Source organism: Lygodium microphyllum, chromosome 3, assembly GCF_053477565.2.
Source record: "Lygodium microphyllum isolate KBCC chromosome 3, Lygodium_microphyllum_v1.1.10, whole genome shotgun sequence".
Taxonomy (NCBI): Eukaryota; Viridiplantae; Streptophyta; class Polypodiopsida; order Schizaeales; family Lygodiaceae; genus Lygodium; species Lygodium microphyllum.
The window spans coordinates 185,930,364-185,948,101 of NC_141137.1; the positions used below are offsets into that span (position 1 = coordinate 185,930,364).

Genomic DNA, 17,738 nt, shown 5'->3' on the forward strand with positions numbered 1-17,738 from the left:
ATCTTCGAGGTGGAGACATACGCAGATACTCCCTCTACACCCATGTATATTTCTGCATCCTTATACAGCATTCCTCACAGCAGATTTTATGTGTTTCACTGTCTCTCTCTCTCTCTCTCTCTCTCTCTCTCTCTCTCTCTCTCTCTCTCTTTGTCTTGGTCATTCACTTCCACATTGCTTCACTCTGATAGTGGAGATGTACAACCAGATGATCATCATGAAGCGAGTTTCTTTGGAAGTGCTGATGCAGACCATGAGTATCAACAAATCATTTTCTATGCGGGAGCATATCAACAAGCTGAGTTAGCTTCAGATGCAGGTTCAAAACGCAGAGAAGGTGATCGCTTTTGAAGACATGGCGATAACTCTTCTTTCACAGTTACCGCCCCGCTTCAGTGGTTTCTATTCTGCCTTGATTGCTGCAGAGTGGTCTGAGGCTCTTTGGGAGGAAGAGTTGGTTCCTATGGTCTTGGACCAAAAGAAGCAATTGAAAGGTACCAATGCTTCAAAATCTGAGGCCTTGGTTGGTCAATCCTCTCAGAAGAAGGGGAAGGACCAAAAGAAGGAGGACAAATCTAAGGACAAAAAAAAAAGTCCACTTGTCACATTTGTGGCAAAACATGTCACTGGAAGAAGGATTGTCCCGACAAGGAGAAGGAGGAGAAATCTTCAAAGGATTTTGGAGCAGTGGTTGCTCCCTCATCATTTGCTTTCCTTCACTCGTAGGTGGTTGAGGATTTGACTCTAACAGCTTCTGATGTTGCATTGACGGCCCCATTCACTCAAGAGTGGATTGTTGACAGTGGTGCCTCCTGGAACATGACTCCTTCTTCAGTATAGGTGTTGCTCATTTGCAGCCTTCGCATCGTCAAATTCTCATTGGTGATAGTTTGTGGTGATAGTTCATCTATTTCTATATAGGGACAAGGAAACACGCATCTTATTCCAGATGGACGTGGTGGTGCCCATACATCCGAGGTACTTCATGTGCCGACCTTGGGGTACCATCTCCTTTCAGTACACAAGATTTGTGCCCTCAGCCTTTTGGCCAAATTTGATGAGGATTCTTTTCGGATTCTTAATCGTGGATCGAGACAGATTCTTTCTTTAGAAATGAGGAGAATGGAGTCTACAAGTTGCGGTCTTCTTCTACCTTGACTTCTCTTCTTCTTAACTCCCAAACTCAGTCGGAGCTTTGGCATGCTCGGTTTGGCCACCTCAATTATGATTATCTTCAGAAGGCATCAAAGGGACAGCTTGCTGGAGGTTTGCCGAATATTGTGGTGAGCCAACAACCTTGTGTATCCTGCATCCGTGGAAAGTAGACTTGTGATGTTATTCACAGCAAGGCTTCGAGGCGCTTCAACACCCTTGGAGCTTGTTTCTATCGATCTTTGTGGACCGATGAGGATGGAGTTCCTTCAAGGAAGCTTGTATTTCATCCTAATTGTGAATGATTACAACAGGATGACATGGGGTTAATTCTTGAAGTTGAAGTCGGAGGCTTTCTCCAACTTTAAAGATTGGTTGCTCTTTGAGGAGAACCAATTTGGCTGGAAGCTGAAGACCTTACAATCAGATAAGGGCACATAATATTTTTTCTAATGAGTTTGCTCTTTTTTGTGCAAATCATGGTATTCACTAGGAGTGTGCCAATACAAACACCCCGCACGAGAGTGGCATCTTGGAGCGGAAGAATCGCAATGTAATCGAGATGGCCCGTACCATGATGGAGCATCATCAGACACCTCAGTGTCTATGGGCTGAGGCTGTGGCTACCGCAGCTCACATCCTTAATTGTTCCCCTACTTTCGTTGTTAGCATGACTCCATATGAGGCATACTTTGGGTCTAAGCCAAATGCTTCTTATTTCAAGGTTTTTGGGTGTGATGCCTATGTTCACATCCCAAAGGCACAGCGTGATAAATTTTAAGCGGCTTCCAAAGACAGGTGTTTATGGCCTATAGCTTGCAGTCTCAAGGCTATCGATTGTATGATCTTGTTAAGCGGGATGTCTACACAAGCCGTGATGTTCAATTCGTGGAAGTTCCAGCCTCAAAGGGGAGTGAGGAACACCCTATTCTTGGAGATCCCGATGATAGCTGGGCCCCAGCGACTGTTCCTCTAGAGCTTGTGCCTCTTGAGGACTCCTCTTCGGATGAGGAGCTTAGTTCTCAGTCACCCGATTCACCAATTGCTTCCCCGCCATCACTGGACCTTCCACAAACTTCAGTAGATGGAGAACGACATGGCAAGATCCGGCCTCCTCGTTGGGCTCGTGACACTCTTCGTGATACAGGGATTGAGGGGGTCCGAGGAGTGGCAGCCATAGGATGGCCCATATCGTTCTCTGCGGAACCAAGCATGCCACACTGAGCTTGTTTACACTAATTACTATTTGATGACTCATGTCATGCAGGATCGGGAGCCCACTTCCGTAAAGGAGGCTTTACAGCATGATCATTGATGAAAATCGATGGAGTAGGCACTGGAGTTGATTGAGAGGAATGGCATTTGGTTTCTCGTGCTGAAGCCTCCTCATAAGATCATTGGAGTCAAATGGTCTTCAAGAGACAAAGTACTGCAATGATGACACATTGGATAAGCACAAGGCCCACCTTGTTGCTAAACGTTTTGCACAGCACCCACGCATTGATTTCCATGATACTTTTGCCCTTACAGCTCGGATGGCCACTATTAGCGTAGTTCTTGCCTTGGCTAGCCATAGGAGATGGCCGGTCTATCAACTGGATGTAAAGTCTGCCTTCTTGAATGGGGAGTTGAAGGAGGAGATCTATGTTGGGTAGCCTCACGGCATTGGTTCTTCGGATGGTAAGGTGTACAAGTTGCAGAAGGCCCTCTATGGCCTTAAGCAAGCTCCCCATGCTTGGAATGAGAAAATTGACTCATTCCTCCTAGAAAAATTAGGATATCAGCGTTCCAAAACCGACCCCCAATTGAATGTACACACCTCAGGTGGAGGTCGTGTGTCTCGTTTGTCCTTTATGTGGACGACTTGATTGTGACAGGTGACCATACTCAGATGGTTGAGCAAACGAAGGCAGCACTTCATGGGAAGTTTGAAATGACAGATATGGAACTTTGTCACTTCTTTCTAGGTCATGAGATCTATCAGACTCCGAGGGTGATCTTTATTTCCCAACAACAGTTGTGCAAGAGCTCTTGGCTACGTGTAAGATGGAGGGATGCAAGTCTCTTATGACTCCTATGAACCTGAATTGGAAGGCTACACCTCATCTAGATTCTCCTTTGGTGGATGCTACCTGTCCTAGGCAGTTGGTTGGCTCCTTGATCTGGCTTCTTAATGCCCATGTTGACTTATGTTATGTTGTAGGTGTACTGGTCGAGTTCATGAGTGAACCCAAGATGGTGCACTAGCAAGCTACTTAGAGGAATTGGCGGTTCCTACTGGGGACTCCTGATCTTGGGATCTATTATCCCACTAGTATAGGTGCTACAGACTTGATACTTATAGGATGGAGTGATTCAAATTGGGCTGGTGATGTGGATCATCACAAGTTATCGTTTTTCCTTGGGTGTTGGTGCTGTTTCCTAGAGCAACAAGAAGCCACCCACGGTTGCCCTCTCTTCGACTAAGGCGGAGTATCGGGCAGCGTCTTCTACTACATGTGAGACGATGTGGCTTCGCAAGCTCCTGGATAAGCTTGGCTGCCTGCTGACAGGTCCTATTGTTCTACAATGAGACAATGAGAGTTGCATTGCCTTGGCCAAGAATCCTGTGTTTCATGCTCGAACAAAGCATATTGAGATCTAATACCATTTCATTCGGGAGAAGATTCTGGATGAGACCATTTCCCTAGTCTATTGCAAGATAGAGGACAATCTTGCAAACTTGTTTACCAAGGTGCTTCCCTAGGCTTTACTTTGACAGCACTCCAAATCCCTTAGCCTTTTGCCGTGTCCAGGATCTGAGAGGGGGTGTTAGAGCTGGTTAGGTGGTCATTCCTCGAACAAGCAGCAGGTACAGCACGTCTTCCATGGCAACGATCGGTACAGGAGTGCCACGTGGCAGCTGACGTGGAACAGTCAACCTGTTGCAGCAGTCGGTTGCATTTAATGCAGCAATCGGACAGTACTCTGCAGCCAACCTGCATTATTTTCTGTGTTTTTCCTAGCCTATTTATAGGCCTTGATTTCAGCACTCTTCCTCAGTTGGTTTTCGCAAATTTCAGACTGCAGACCGTGGAGACTGCTCTCGGAGCTCACAAAGACTGAGATCTTCGAGGTGGAGACATACGCAGATATTCTCTCTGCACCACCGTATATTTCTGCATCCAGCATTCCTCACTGCAGATCTTCGTTTCACACACACACTCTCTCTCTCTCTCTTTTCTCGCTGTTCACTCTTCGTCTTGGTCATTCGCTTCTACATTGCTTCACTCTAATAGTGGAGAAGTATGTATGTGGTTTGCCACAAGGAATTCGGAATTTTTGCATTAAATCCACTATTTGTAATATGTCACATCTTATAAAAACTGCTACTACAGCTGATATATTGCTTTGTGGAAAGAATGCAAGATTCCAAGACAATAATGTCAAGTCAAATGTCAAAGAGGTAAAGACTGAGAAAAAACTGATCTGAAAATAGGGCTGGAAAGAGGAGTAGATGGCAAAGAAAGTCTAGGAAAATTGATGCACCTCGTAAGGAACTCATGGCTGCAAATAAATGCTTTATTTGTAAGCAAGAGGGGGATATGGCAAGGAACTGTCCTAATAAACAGCAAACTGATAACAATGATAGCAAAGGAAAGAAGGATAATACCTCATCTGGTTTAGTGTCTAATGTAGTGGCACATCAGCCCAATGATGATAACATTGATGGGAGCAAAAACAAATATCAGCATGCACTTATTTTCCTTGATCTAGGAGCATGATCAAACTTTTCTTTGCTCTGTTAGCAGTCATGGTTGTCATGCCTTGTCATCTCCTACCTAGAGCATTAGTCTGAGTCAAAGGAAGACTTTTGGAGCTCTGACAGGTTTGTCATGTGTTTTGATGGGGGAGGCTACTTATTCTAGAGTGGCTATCTAGGTAAATTTCTTTTGTTTGTTAGGTTCTAGTGTGTTTTCCAAGAGCAGTTTCTGCATTTCCCAAGCTATCCACACCTACCGGAATTGTCCTTGCCAATTAGATTTTTTGGTGGCCATCTGGCATTTTCTAGGCATTAATTATGTCATGACCAGCATTAAATATTGGTTGGCCAACATTTATGGCATTTCTAGATTGTAGTCGGCCAGTTTAGGGGTTTTGTGGCTATTAGATATTCCCCACTTGGCGATCATTCATATCATCTTCCTTCCTTCCTTGGCAAGTGCACACTCGAACTCCATCATCTTCCTTCGTCTACGTTGCTACCATCATCATCAGCCTAATCTTATGCCCTCACTGACGATGTGGGTTGTGGGCTGCATGCAAGGACTGATCAGTCCTCCTTCTGTATTTCAACATTTGATCCTTGTTTAGTGCAGGTTTCTTTTCTTCTTCTCTTGCAAATTGTCTCTCTCTCTTCCTCTGTGTTCAAGTTCCTTCTTCCATTGCGCACTCTCACATGGTATCAAAGCCAAAAGAGAGGACAGAGCTGTGTGGAGCTGCAACACTCCTATTACTGAGGCGACTACTCCAAAGTGTAGACTGTTGTGCCAAGAATTGCTCTTGGCCACTTAAACAGCCCCAAAACATGCTTATTTTAGGCTTATTTTAGCCAAAACCCTAAAACGGGAAGCGGATCGAGAGAGTTAAGTGGGAGAGTATCTAAAACCCTAATTTTCTATAAATTGGCAGCCAACAACCCTCCACTCTTCCCTGAATCTCGTTTTTGCAAGTTTCGGGTGTTATCAGCTTGCGGCCCACACCCCATTCGTGGAGGACATCTCAGCCCTTGCTGAGATTTCTGCTTGGCGACTAACTCTAGAGGGCTTGTTTGACTGGTCTGCAGAGGCCCATATCGTCTCCGTAGAGACATCCGATGCGAGTCTCATTCACATCTATGAGTTGCCTCCTGATGAGGTTACTGCAGTGGCCCACTCGTCACAGCCGACCACTTCGGCTCCAGCTTGGATTGTGGACAGTGGAGCTACATATCACATGACTCCTATAGAGGACATTTTCCATACCCGAGCCCCTGTAGCCAGGCGGGTCTGTGTAGGAAACAACTCCACAGTCAAGATTCAGGCTCAAGGTTGCGTCAGTTTTGCCACTGACAAGGGTCCGGATCTGGCTTCACTAGACAATGTATATCATGTCCCTCAGCTTGGGGTGAACTTGTTATCTGTTCAGCAGCTTTGCCGGTTGGGGCGAGCAGTTTTCTTTGCAACGACCACAGTCGAGGTCCTTGAATCTTAGACTGGTTTAGTGCTTGCTCACGGTGAGGCACAGCCTAATAGCCTATACCACATGACTCACTTTCTCACCGAGCCAACTACCAAGGGCTCCGTGTTCCATAGCTTCCAGGCCTTAGCCACATCTCGGGAGCCTACGCACAATGAGCGTCTTTGGCATTTTCACTTAGGACCTCTTGGTTATAACTCACTTTATGAGTTGTCACGCCGTGAGCTGATTGAGGGCCTTCCACGCCTGAAGCTAGCTCGAGATGACTGTAAAGCCTGTCAGCTCGAGAAGCAGCACCGTACCCCATTTCCTCAGCAGTCTACACATAGAGCTGAGGAGCCTCTTAGATTGATTCACATTGATCTTTGCGGGCCAACATCCACTGCCGCTTTGAACGGCGCGCTGTACTTCTTTTTGATAGTGGATGATCATTCTCGATACATGTGGGTGTACTTCCTCAAGCATAAGTCAGATGCTTTCACATATTTTTCTGCTTGGGTGCTGCTGGTTCATAACCAAACTGGTCGTTGTGTCGAGTGCATGAGGAGTGATAGCAGTGGTGAGTTTATCTCCCACGAGTTTTCCGAGTTTCTACAAAAGCATGGCATTTCTCGTCAGCTCACCTCTACCAACTCCCCCTCTCAGACTGGAGTCGTAGAGCGTAGGAACCGCACAGTCATGGAAATGGCACGCTCTATGATGTTCGCAGCAGAGCTTCTTGAGCGCCTTTGGGTCGAGGCTGTTAACACTTCGGTGTACATCCCCAACCGGTGCCCGACTGCGGCCCTTCCTCAAAAGACCCTGTATGAGGCATTTTTTTGGCTCTCGGCCTGTTATTTCCCATTTCAGAGTCTTCGGGTGTCGTGCATACACACACAAGCCTGATGACAAGATAGGTAAACTTACCACTTCGGATCAAACATGGCCAGTGGCCACACCTCTTGATCCTACTATCCACTTGTCAAAGGATATCCTAGGACACCCCTTCAATGCACACACCTATCGTTCTGTTGTAGGAAAACTTCTTTGGTTAATTCACACTAGGCCAGATTTAGCTTACTCAGTTAGCATACTCAGTCAGTATTTCACAACACCTAGGATGCCACATTGGATTGCATGTCTTCGTGTGTTGCGTTATTTGTGGTGTACTTTTTCTTATGGCTTGACATATGGTTCTGGTTTATGTTTGCGGGGATACACTGATTTTGATTGGGCAGGAGATCCTGGCACCCGGCGTTCCCATGGCGGTTACCTCTTTACCTTGGGCATGGCTCCCATTTCTTGGTCCAACCTTAAGCAAGAGAAGGTGGCGGCTTCCATAGCCGAGGCTGAGTACCGGGCTCTCTTCGATGGCACCACTGAGGCCATCTGTTTGAGGAGTTTACTGGCGGCGCTTCATTTTCCATGTGACTCTCCCACAGTTGTCTACTGCGACAACCAGAGTGCCATTGCCCTTGCGGGCAATCCAATCATCACGCCACGGACAGCATGTGGGAGTCCACTTCCATTTTTCCAAAGAGCAGATTGAGCTAGGCACTATTCCCCTAGAGTTTGTACCTTCATCAGATAATTTTGCAGATATCTTGACCAAAGCGGTCAACCGGCCGGTTCTTCAGTACCTACTACCCAGGATCAGCTTGGGTACACCCTCTCCCCTACTTCTTCAGCTTGACGGGGAGAGGGTGCTTCCCTCTTGCTTTCCCTTCCAATTTGAGAGGGGGCGGTTTCTATTCTTGATCGTGACAGTGATGATGCTTACAATTTTTAGACATTACATTTACTTATTCTTTTGTATTGTATTATGGGCATTTGTAACTTCATCCGCACTGTTAGGATAACCTGATTGTAAAAGGGCACTTGGACAAGTGAACAATTCCCTTGGGAGGGTACTGTCCCAGTGGCACCGTTGCATAGCATATTGCATAAGCATGATATCTTGCATCTCCCTTTGCATTATCCCATGCATTGGCATTCTGTTCATGTAAACATGCATCTATGTGCATTTATCCCTTTTCGGTCTTTTGGAGTGGTCGACTCTAGGATCCACCATATTCGTAGCATAACACATGGCAGTTCTCCTAACGGCAATTTCCCTACCCTTGCTTGCTTGCTTGTTTTACTTGTCTTGCTAAGCCTACCATCCTCTTTTTTGCCTTTCCACATATTCACCACATGATTGGCACATACACACACTTGTTCTCATCCTTAGGCACTTATCCTAGTCAGTGCGAAGGATTGGTCTGCTAGTTTTGTGCTTGACTTGGGTTTAAACCTCTCTTTATCTTTTCCTATCTGTTACTTAATCGGCCGCTGCCCCTATATTACTTATGTATTTTCAAAACATTTCAAAAAAAAAATCCATTGATTCCATCTGCCTTTATAGGACTTGGTAGGCCCTTGGGTAGCCGCCGAGCACCCTTGGTCTGATGCCCTAGCCTCTCGGGGATGATCACTTGGGCTCCCTTGGTAAGATAACCATCACCTCTGGAGTCTTGGTAGGCTACTAGGCAGCCAACGTGCATCCTTTGTCTGATGCCCTGGCTGCTTTGGGGTGGGATGTCTTGGGGTAAATCAAAATTTAGACTGGCCTACTTTTCTCACCCTATTTTGGACCTGAGAGAGGGTGTTGTGCTAAGAATTTCTCTTAGCCACTTAAACAGCCCCAAAACATGCTTATTTAAGGCTTATTTTAGCCAAACTCCTAAAACAAGGAGCGGATCGAGAGAGTTAAGTGGGAGAGGATCTAAAACCCTAATTTTCCATAAATTGGCAGCCAAACCTCCACTCTTCCCTAAATCTCATTTTTGCAGGTTTCAGGTGTTATCAGCTTGTTGCCCACACCCCGTTCGCGGAGGACATATCAGCCCTTGCTGTCCATCACTATTCCCTACAGTCTAGTGCCTGTTTCCAGCCCTCCGCACACTAATTGCTACTGTTTCTGCCTGGCGACTGACTGCTGATCATCTGCACTGCTGTTGTACAGCCTGCCACGTCAGCAAACTGCTACGTTTGCAGGCTCTAGCTATCGCCCTAACAGTTTTCTCTCTCCTGCTGCAGTCGCTGCAGTTTTCCTCTCTCCTACAGGCTGTCATGCCTGCATTTTTAGTCTTTCTCTCTCTTGCAAGCTGTCCTACCTACGTTTTTAGTCTCTCACCTGCTGCCTACGTTTTTAGTCTTTCTCTTGTTAGCAGTCATGTTTGTCATGCCTTGTCATCTCCTGCCTGTGAGCCTCAGTCTGAGTCAGATGAGGACTATAGGAGCTCTGAATTGTCTATCACTTGTTTTGACGGAGGAGGTAGCTCATTCTAGAGCACTCAGATGTGCATTTCCCGGGGCAGTTTCTGCATTCTTCAGCTTGCCTCACCTGCCGGACATTGTCCACCCTTTCCGGGATTTTTCTGAGCATTCCTGGCATTTTTACCAGCATTAAATGCTGGTCGGACATATTTATGGCCTCAAATTTCAGGTCGGCCAGTTTGTGGGTTTTTTGGCTATTTATAGCCATTTCCCACTTGGCAGTCAGTTGTATTATCAACTTCCCTCCTTCTTTGGCAGGTGCACACTCCGACTCCGTCATCTTCCTCCATCTTCGGTGCTGCCGTCATCATCAGCCTGATCTGGTGCCCTCACTGACGCTTCGGGCTGCGTGCAGGGACTGATCAGTCCACAGTTTTGTATTCAGCATTCATTACAGTCAGTGCAGATTTTCTTCCTTCATTTTCTGCTATCTCTCTCTCCTCCTCCGTGTTCGTGTTCTTCTTCCGTTGCGCACTCTCACATGGTATCATTGCCAAACTGAGAGCACGGAGGTCTTCATCGACTGGAGAGACACCACACCTATCATCTGTTGCTGCCCCCCTTCTCTCCAACAGCCAGGCGGCCCCTCCAGGTGGTCTATCCATTTGCGTTTGCTGCCTCAGCTCCTTCCAGAGGCTGCCACGTCATCAACCAGCCCCTGTCTATTTGCGTTTTCAGCTGGGCGGCCTTCTCTTCAGCTGGGCGACTCCACTACAGGCTGCGTTTTGCATCCACGGTGGTCGTTTTCCCTCCTGGTGGCTTTTCTCCAGCTGGCGCTTCTCTTCTTGGCTGCGTTTTGGTGCCTGGCAACTTTCCCTCCGGATTTTGTGCCCTATACAGCTGCGTTTTCACCTCCTGGTGATAGGCGACCTGCTTTCCTGGAGTTTGGTGGTTCTTCTGGTGGTTGGTGACCCTTCTGGTGGTCATTCTTCGGCATCGGCACAGTTTTCTTTGGTGTTTGGTATTTTGCAGATTGGAAGATGTCTTCTCATCAGTTTCCAGGCTTTGATGACTCAGATGACGAGCTTTTGTCTCAACACTCATCTGAACGGAGGCGTGATTTCTATCACGAGGACCGTCGTCCGGAGTCTATTCCTCTTTCCCGTCCCCCTTCTATTCATGTATCTCGGCGAGCCTCTTCCAGTGGGCCGAAGATGCAACCTTTGGTACCCCCTGTACAGGTACCCGTACTTCCTCAGCTGCCCAAAGAGGACCGGTTGGATGGCTCCAACTTTTCTCTGTGGTCCTGCAAGGTGGAGTGTATCTTGGACTCCTTCGATCTTTGGGAGCTTGTTTCTGTTCCTATTCCCCGGCCTAAGGTGGATCCCGCAGATGGGACATCTATGGATCGTGCAGCCTTATGGGATCGGCTTAATTCTAGAGCCAGATCTTTCCTCTTTCTGAGTTTGTAGGATTCTGTCCTTGTTCATGTTCACAGGTTGAAGACTGCAGCAGACGTGTGGAGAAAACTTGCGTCTCTCTATCATCAGAAGACGTTTGCCCACCGGATATCTCTCGAAAAGAAGTTGCGGATGCTCGCTATTGATGATAGTCCTTCCATGAAGGACCACATCAACAGATTACAGGATATGAGGGATGAGCTTGCATCCCTCGGTCGGACGATATCTTCTGAAGACATGGCTATGATTCTTTTGACTCAGCTGCCATCGCCTCGGTTTGATGTCTTCTACACCAGCCTTCTTACATCGAGGACCCGTGAGAAGCTTCTATGGGAGGAGCTATCCCCGCTTGTCTTGGAGCATGATGAGCGACTCAGAGAGGCCAGTGCTAGTGGATCCGACTCCACTAGAGCCTTTGTTGCAGGTTCGGGAGGACAGAAGAAGAAGACGAAGTCAAAGGCTAAGAAGAAGGACACTTCTTCAAGCTCTGACTCAGATTCAGAGAGACCGAAGTGCCCACACTGTGGGAAAGGGACACATCCAGAGGAGAAATGTTGGAAGAAGTACCCTCACCTTTGTCTGGGAGCGAAGGATGGATCTACATCAGAGCCTTCTTCTACCTCTACACCAGTTGTTACCCATGAGTCAGTGTTCCTTCATATCCATGCTTTGGAGGAGGATCCTTCTTCCGTGGCTGCAGTGTCTTCTGCGCAGCCTTGGTTAGTGGACAGTGGTGCTTCGAGTCATATGACTCCCCGAGGTGATTTGTTACAGGATCTCTGTCCATCACAGGGTTCAGTCACTGTTGGTGACATTTTATCGGTGCCTATTAGTGGTGTTGGCACATTGCCTTTGTTTACCGACCGACCTTCGAGCTCCTTTTCACAGGCCCTACATGTTCCGGATTTGGGCCTTCCCCTCCTCTCAGTTTATGGTCTTACGAGGCTTGGCACACGAGTGATCTTCACCGAGCATGCTGTTGTTATTGAGGATTCTTTTACAGGAGCTGTCTTATCTACAGGTTGGCAGGAGAGCGGGCTTTACAGGCTCCATTCCCCTTCTTTGATGCAGGGTCCTCCGAGGCAGTCTATTGCTACACCCGTTCCCGCTTGTGCACCTTCTATTCCACAGGTTCCTTCCCATCCCCCACCTTCTCCTCCAGTGGTTCCCTCGTACCCCCCATCCCTTTCAGAGGGGGACGATCTCGGTGATGCGGCTGTGGATTCCCTGGCCCCTAGTGTTTTAGAGGGGGATTCCCAGGATTGTGAGGAGCTCCTTCAGCAACAGTCTACATCGACGGACTTCATTGACCTTGGCATTCCTCTTGCCACCCCAGGATCCGTTTCTCCCTTGGCCTTCCGCCACATCCAGGGTCTGAGAGGGGGTGTTAGCAGTCATGTTTATCATGCCTTGTCATCTCCTGCCTGTGAGCCTCAGTCTGAGTCAGATGAGGACTATAGGAGCTCTGACTTGTCTATCACTTGTTTTGACGGAGGAGGTAGCTTATTCTAGAGCACTCAGATGTGCATTTCCCGGGGCAGTTTCTGCATTCTTCAGCCTGCCTCACCTGCCGGACATTGTCCACCCTTTCCGGGATTTTTCTGAGCATTCCTGGCATTTTTACCAGTATTAAATGCTGGTCAGATCAGCATTAAATGCTGGTTGGACATATTTATGGCCTCAAATTTCAGGTCGGCCAGTTTGTGGGTTTCTTGGCTATTTATAGCCATTTCCCACTTGGCAGTCAGTTGTATTATCAACTTCCCTCCTTTGGCAGGTGCACACTCCGACTCCGTCATCTTCCTCCGTCTTCGGTGCTGCCGTCATCATCAACCTGATCTAGTGCCCTCACTGACGCTTCGGGCTGCGTGCAGGGACTGATCAGTCCACAGTTTTGTATTCAGCATTCATTACAGTCAGTGCAGATTTTCTTCCTTCATTTTCTGCTGTCTCTCTCTCCTCCTCCGTGTTCGTGTTCTTCTTCCGTTGCGCACTCTCACATCTCTCTCCTCACTGCTGTCCGCATCAGATCCAGCTTCTCACTGCTACGTTTGCTGGCATTCAACATCCGAAGGCTGCCTTGTTGCGATTCAAGATCCGTTCGGAGTACGACACACTCTCCAACTCATTACCCCTACCCTAATCCTTGAGATACAGGAGTTCGAGGTTCAGTATTCATTCACTGCATAGTGTGTTTGTTGCATGGGCATCGTATTATTAGTAGTCATATCACTTCATTTATTACCTGTGTTCATTGTCTCTGAGTTACCTTAACCCTAACCCTAACTGTGTTCCAATTCCCCTGCAAGCGACTTGTTTTCTCCCCTCTTACTTGTGTTTTGCTGCCAGCTATTGTTTACATCAGCAACCGCAAACTTTGGTGGTATAGGTGATACACCGAATTAGCAGGTAACAAGTTTTGGCAGTATCATTTTCAGCAAACACAACCTTTTTGTGTGAGAAGGGGACAATTATTTTCGTCCTGGTGGACCATCTACATCGTATCCTTCAAGATCCTATAGCTGCTTTCCACTATTCAAGGGTCTCTCTCATCCAAACGCAGTTTCTGTGGGTCTTTCTCTTACAGGATATCCAAGATGTCTTATCACCAATTCTTTGCTAACTCAGAGGATGAGGTCTCTATTCCTTCCTCTAAAAGACGGTGCAATTTTCATGCTAGTTCACGCGATGATTAGAGATCACCGAGCCCGTGTGTTTGGGAACCCTCTCCTCCCCATTCTCTCCATGTTTCACAAAAGGCCCATTCTGTTGGCCTTCTTATGCCATCTATGGCACCCTCTATACAAGTGCTTGTACTCCCTTCTTTACCCAAAGACGACCAACTTGATAGTTCAAACTACTCGCTTTGGTCGTGTAAGGTGAAGTATATACTTAATACCTTCAATCTTTGGGAGTCTATTACCCACCCTATTCCCCATCCAATGGAGAATCCCACCGTTGGATCATCAATGGATCATGCAGCCTTATGGAATCGGCTCAACTCTAGAGCTCGATCTTTCCTCTTGATGAGCTTATAGGATTCTATCCTAGTGCATGTGCGCAGGTTGCGGAAAGCAGTGGAAGTGTGGACAAAGCTTGTTGCTTTGTACCATCAGAAGACATTTGCCCACCGGATTACTCTCGAGAGGAAGTTGCAGATGCTTATTGATGATGGCTCTCCTTCCATGAAGGATCATATCAACAAGCTGGAGGATATGAAGAATGAGCTTGCATCCCTTGGCACGTTGATCTCTTCAGAGGATATGACCATGATACTTTTGACTCAGCTACTATCTCCTCAGTTTAAAATCTTCTACACCAACCTTCTTACATTGAGGACCCGTGAGAAGCTTCTATAGCTGGAGCTTGCCCCCCTTGTTTTGGAGCATGATGAGCGCATCAAAGAGGTAGCCAATGGATCCACCTCAACCAAAGCTTTTATTGCAGGTTTAGGAGGGGGAAAGAACAAGAAAGGGAAGTCAAAGGCTAAAAGACAAGAGAGTTCTCCAAGCTCTGACTCCAACTGGAAGAAGCCTAAATGCCTGCCAATAGTATGGAAAGGGGACACATCCAAAGGAGAAATGTTGAAAGAAGTACCCTCAACTCCATCCGGGAGCAAAGGATGGAGCTAAAACGTCCGAGCCTTCTGCCTCTACTCCAACAGTTATCCATGAGTCGATGTTCCTTCATATTGTTGACTTGGAGGATCCTTCTTCTATGGTTGCCTTATCTCATCTTCTAAGAGGCCTTGACTGGTTGATAGTGGTGCTTCTAGTCATATGACTCCAAAAGGTGATTTGTTGCAGGATCTATGCCCTTCTGAGGGTTAAATCACTGTTGGTGACATTGTATAGGTATCTATTAGTGGTGTTGGCACTTTGCCTTTGTTTCCCGACCATGCATTGAGCTCCCTTTCATAGGCCCTTTATGTTCCAGACTTAGGCTTTCCACTCCTCTCAATTTATGGCCTTACTAGGATTGGTATCCAAGTTGTCTTTATCGAGCAAGCCGTTTGTATTGAGGATTCTTCTACGAGGACTGTTATCACGACAAGCTGACAACAAAGCGAGCTTTACAAGCTCCATTCCACTTCTCTTATGCAGGGTCCTCCAAGACTGTCTATTGCTACATCCGCTCCCACTTATGCACCACCTATTCCATAGGTTTCTTTCCATCCCCCACCCCCTCCTCCGATGGTTCCCTTGTACCCCCCATCTCTTTTAGAGGGGAACGATCTCAGTCATGGTTGTGGATTCCCTAGCCTCTATTGTTTCAAAGGGGGTTTCCCAGGATCATGAGGAGCTTCTTCATCAGCAATCTTCATCGACCAACTTCATCAACATTGGCATTCCTCTTACCACCCCAAGATCCGTTTCTTCCTTATCCTTCTACCACATCTAGGATCTGAGAGGGGTTATTAGCAGTCATGGTTGTCATGCCTTGTCATCTCCTGCTTGTGAGCCTCAATCTGAGTCAAACAAGGACTTTTGAAGCTCTAATAGGTCTACCATGTGTTTCGATGGGGGAGGCTACTCATTCTAGAGTGGCTATCTGGGTGCATTTCTTTTATTTGTCGAATTCCAATGTGTTTTTTATGAGCAATTTCTACATTTTCCAAGCTGTCCACATCTACTAGACATTGTCCTTGCCAGTCGGATTTTTTGGTGGCCATCTGGCATTTTCTAGACATTTATTATGACACAGCCAGCATTAAATGTTGGTCGGCTAGTATTTATTGCATTTCTAGACTAGAGTTGGCCAATTTAGTGATTTTGTGGCTATTTATAGCCACTCCTCACTTAGCAATCATTCATATCATCATCTTCCTTCCTTGGCAAATGCACACTCAAACTCCATCATATTCCTTCATCTCCACAACTACTATCATCATCAACCTAATTTGGCGCCCTCATTGACACTATGGACTCTGTGCATGAACTAATCAGTTATCCTTCTGTATTCAACATTTTTTCCTTGTTCGGTGCAGGTTTCTTTTCTTCTTCTCTTGCAGATTGTCCCTCATTCTTCCTCTATGTTCGAGTTCCTTCTTCCATTGTGCACTCTCACGGTCTCTTCAACGGAAGGTGTTCATCTTGAAAGGTGGCAGCCCATAATTAGATTGAGAGGGGGTAATTGATTTGAAGGCTGCCTTTATGGGGCAATGATCAGAGATGGGCCAATCAAAAATGAATCGAAGCTTTGGTTGCGGGGGCAGCCACCAAGCTACTTGGTTCACATAAGCACAAGCTAGCCTAGCAGCGTGCCACAATTGATCATCTCTCTCTCTCTCTCTCTCTCTCTCTCTCTCTCTCTCTCTCTCATAACATGGGGCAAATTTCATGCGATCTGTGCTAATCAAGTGAGTCATGTTCCAATAGCCATTGAGTATGGCACACTCAAAAGATAGCTTCTCGGCAATTAAATCCCACTTTGGCTAAAATCAGTGGGCCGTATACCCCGACCAGCAAGACCGCAACATTATTTATCATGATGGAGGTGGCCACCAAGTTTGCCTCCATCTTTCCATTTTAACCTGAGTCTTAAGAGCTCCGTTATGAGCTACATAGAGCCTCCTTTGCCTGACAAGAAACAAACACAGTTAAGGAATGCAAACCCCTTCTCATCATTAAAAGCACGCTTTATCTCCCATCAAGTGAGGATGTAGGCCTCCTGAGCCTGATGGGTCGCTTGTATGCAGCTCACCCTTCTCCCTTAATGAAACAAAAACAGAGCGCTCACCCAATCTTCAGGATTGGCAGTAACCACGTCCATGTGACAGCCAACAAAGGACAGGATTTTCCCATCCTGTGTGCCAGGGTACTCGATGATAAGATTTCCTCGGCCTTCCACATAGCTGATGTGCTTCATGATTAGGGGACCCCCTTCTTCAACGCTCAGCGGCCGCAATACGTCCAGCACATGGCGGACTGCTCGATCTTCCTCGGGCACCAGCTCAGGCGGATTGTTCTGCAGGTGCTTCGCTTCTCCCACGAGCTTGGAGAGCAGAGGAACGAACACGTCTGTCGAGAGGGCGAGCTCCGTCACGGCCATTGATGACGATGGTGGTGATGATCAAGCACTGCGCAGTATGTCCAGCGTTAACCACGGGGCGGATGTTAGTCCAGACGACCTCGGCGTCACGCACTGACCAGTGACGAGGTAGTCATCAAGTTGTCTGAAAAGAACATCGACGTGCATTTAACGCCACCGGGAAGTTCTTGTGGGTGTTTGGACGGGGGTTTTTCATTGTTCAAAAAGCCTTTTAGGGAAAACCAAACCCACCCGGTCTCTCTCATGTGGACTGGTTTTTGGCTTCCCTTCAAAACCTTCGGGCTCTATTCAATTTCAATGCTATCGAGAAAAGGATGTTTTATTATTTCATCAAACAAAGTTCATTGAAGATATTATTCAGAAGTTTGATTTGGGTTCTGCACATCCTGCTAGTACGCCTTGTAACTGAAAACCCTTCTCTATTACTAGGAAAAAGTTAACCTAATGGAATCCTTCCCTACAAAAGGGCAAAGGACCATCTATAGAATTGTAGCAGGGTTTTTAGAAACCCAATCCGGCTCAAATTTGTAATTGAAAACCATGTTTTAGGTAGAACCTCCCAGAAGATTGTTTCCCTGAGGAGGGAAACCCCTATAGAAATAGGACCTCTTGAAAACTATT

The 17,738-nt window shown here is 46.9% G+C and overlaps 1 protein-coding gene across 1 annotated transcript in view; it reads right to left on the bottom strand.

Annotated features, from left to right (window-relative positions):
• LOC148039297 (Peptidase M20/M25/M40 family protein) overlaps window positions 1–17,291 on the bottom strand; it is a 105,491-nt gene extending 88,200 nt beyond the window's left edge. The window contains exon 1 of the mRNA XM_087675196.1: window positions 16,806–17,291. Within this exon, the coding sequence (XP_087531322.1) occupies window positions 16,806–17,117 (312 nt within the window). The 5' untranslated portion in view covers window positions 17,118–17,291. The remainder of the gene's footprint in view (window positions 1–16,805) is intronic.
• Between the last annotated feature and the right edge of the window lie 447 nt (window positions 17,292–17,738).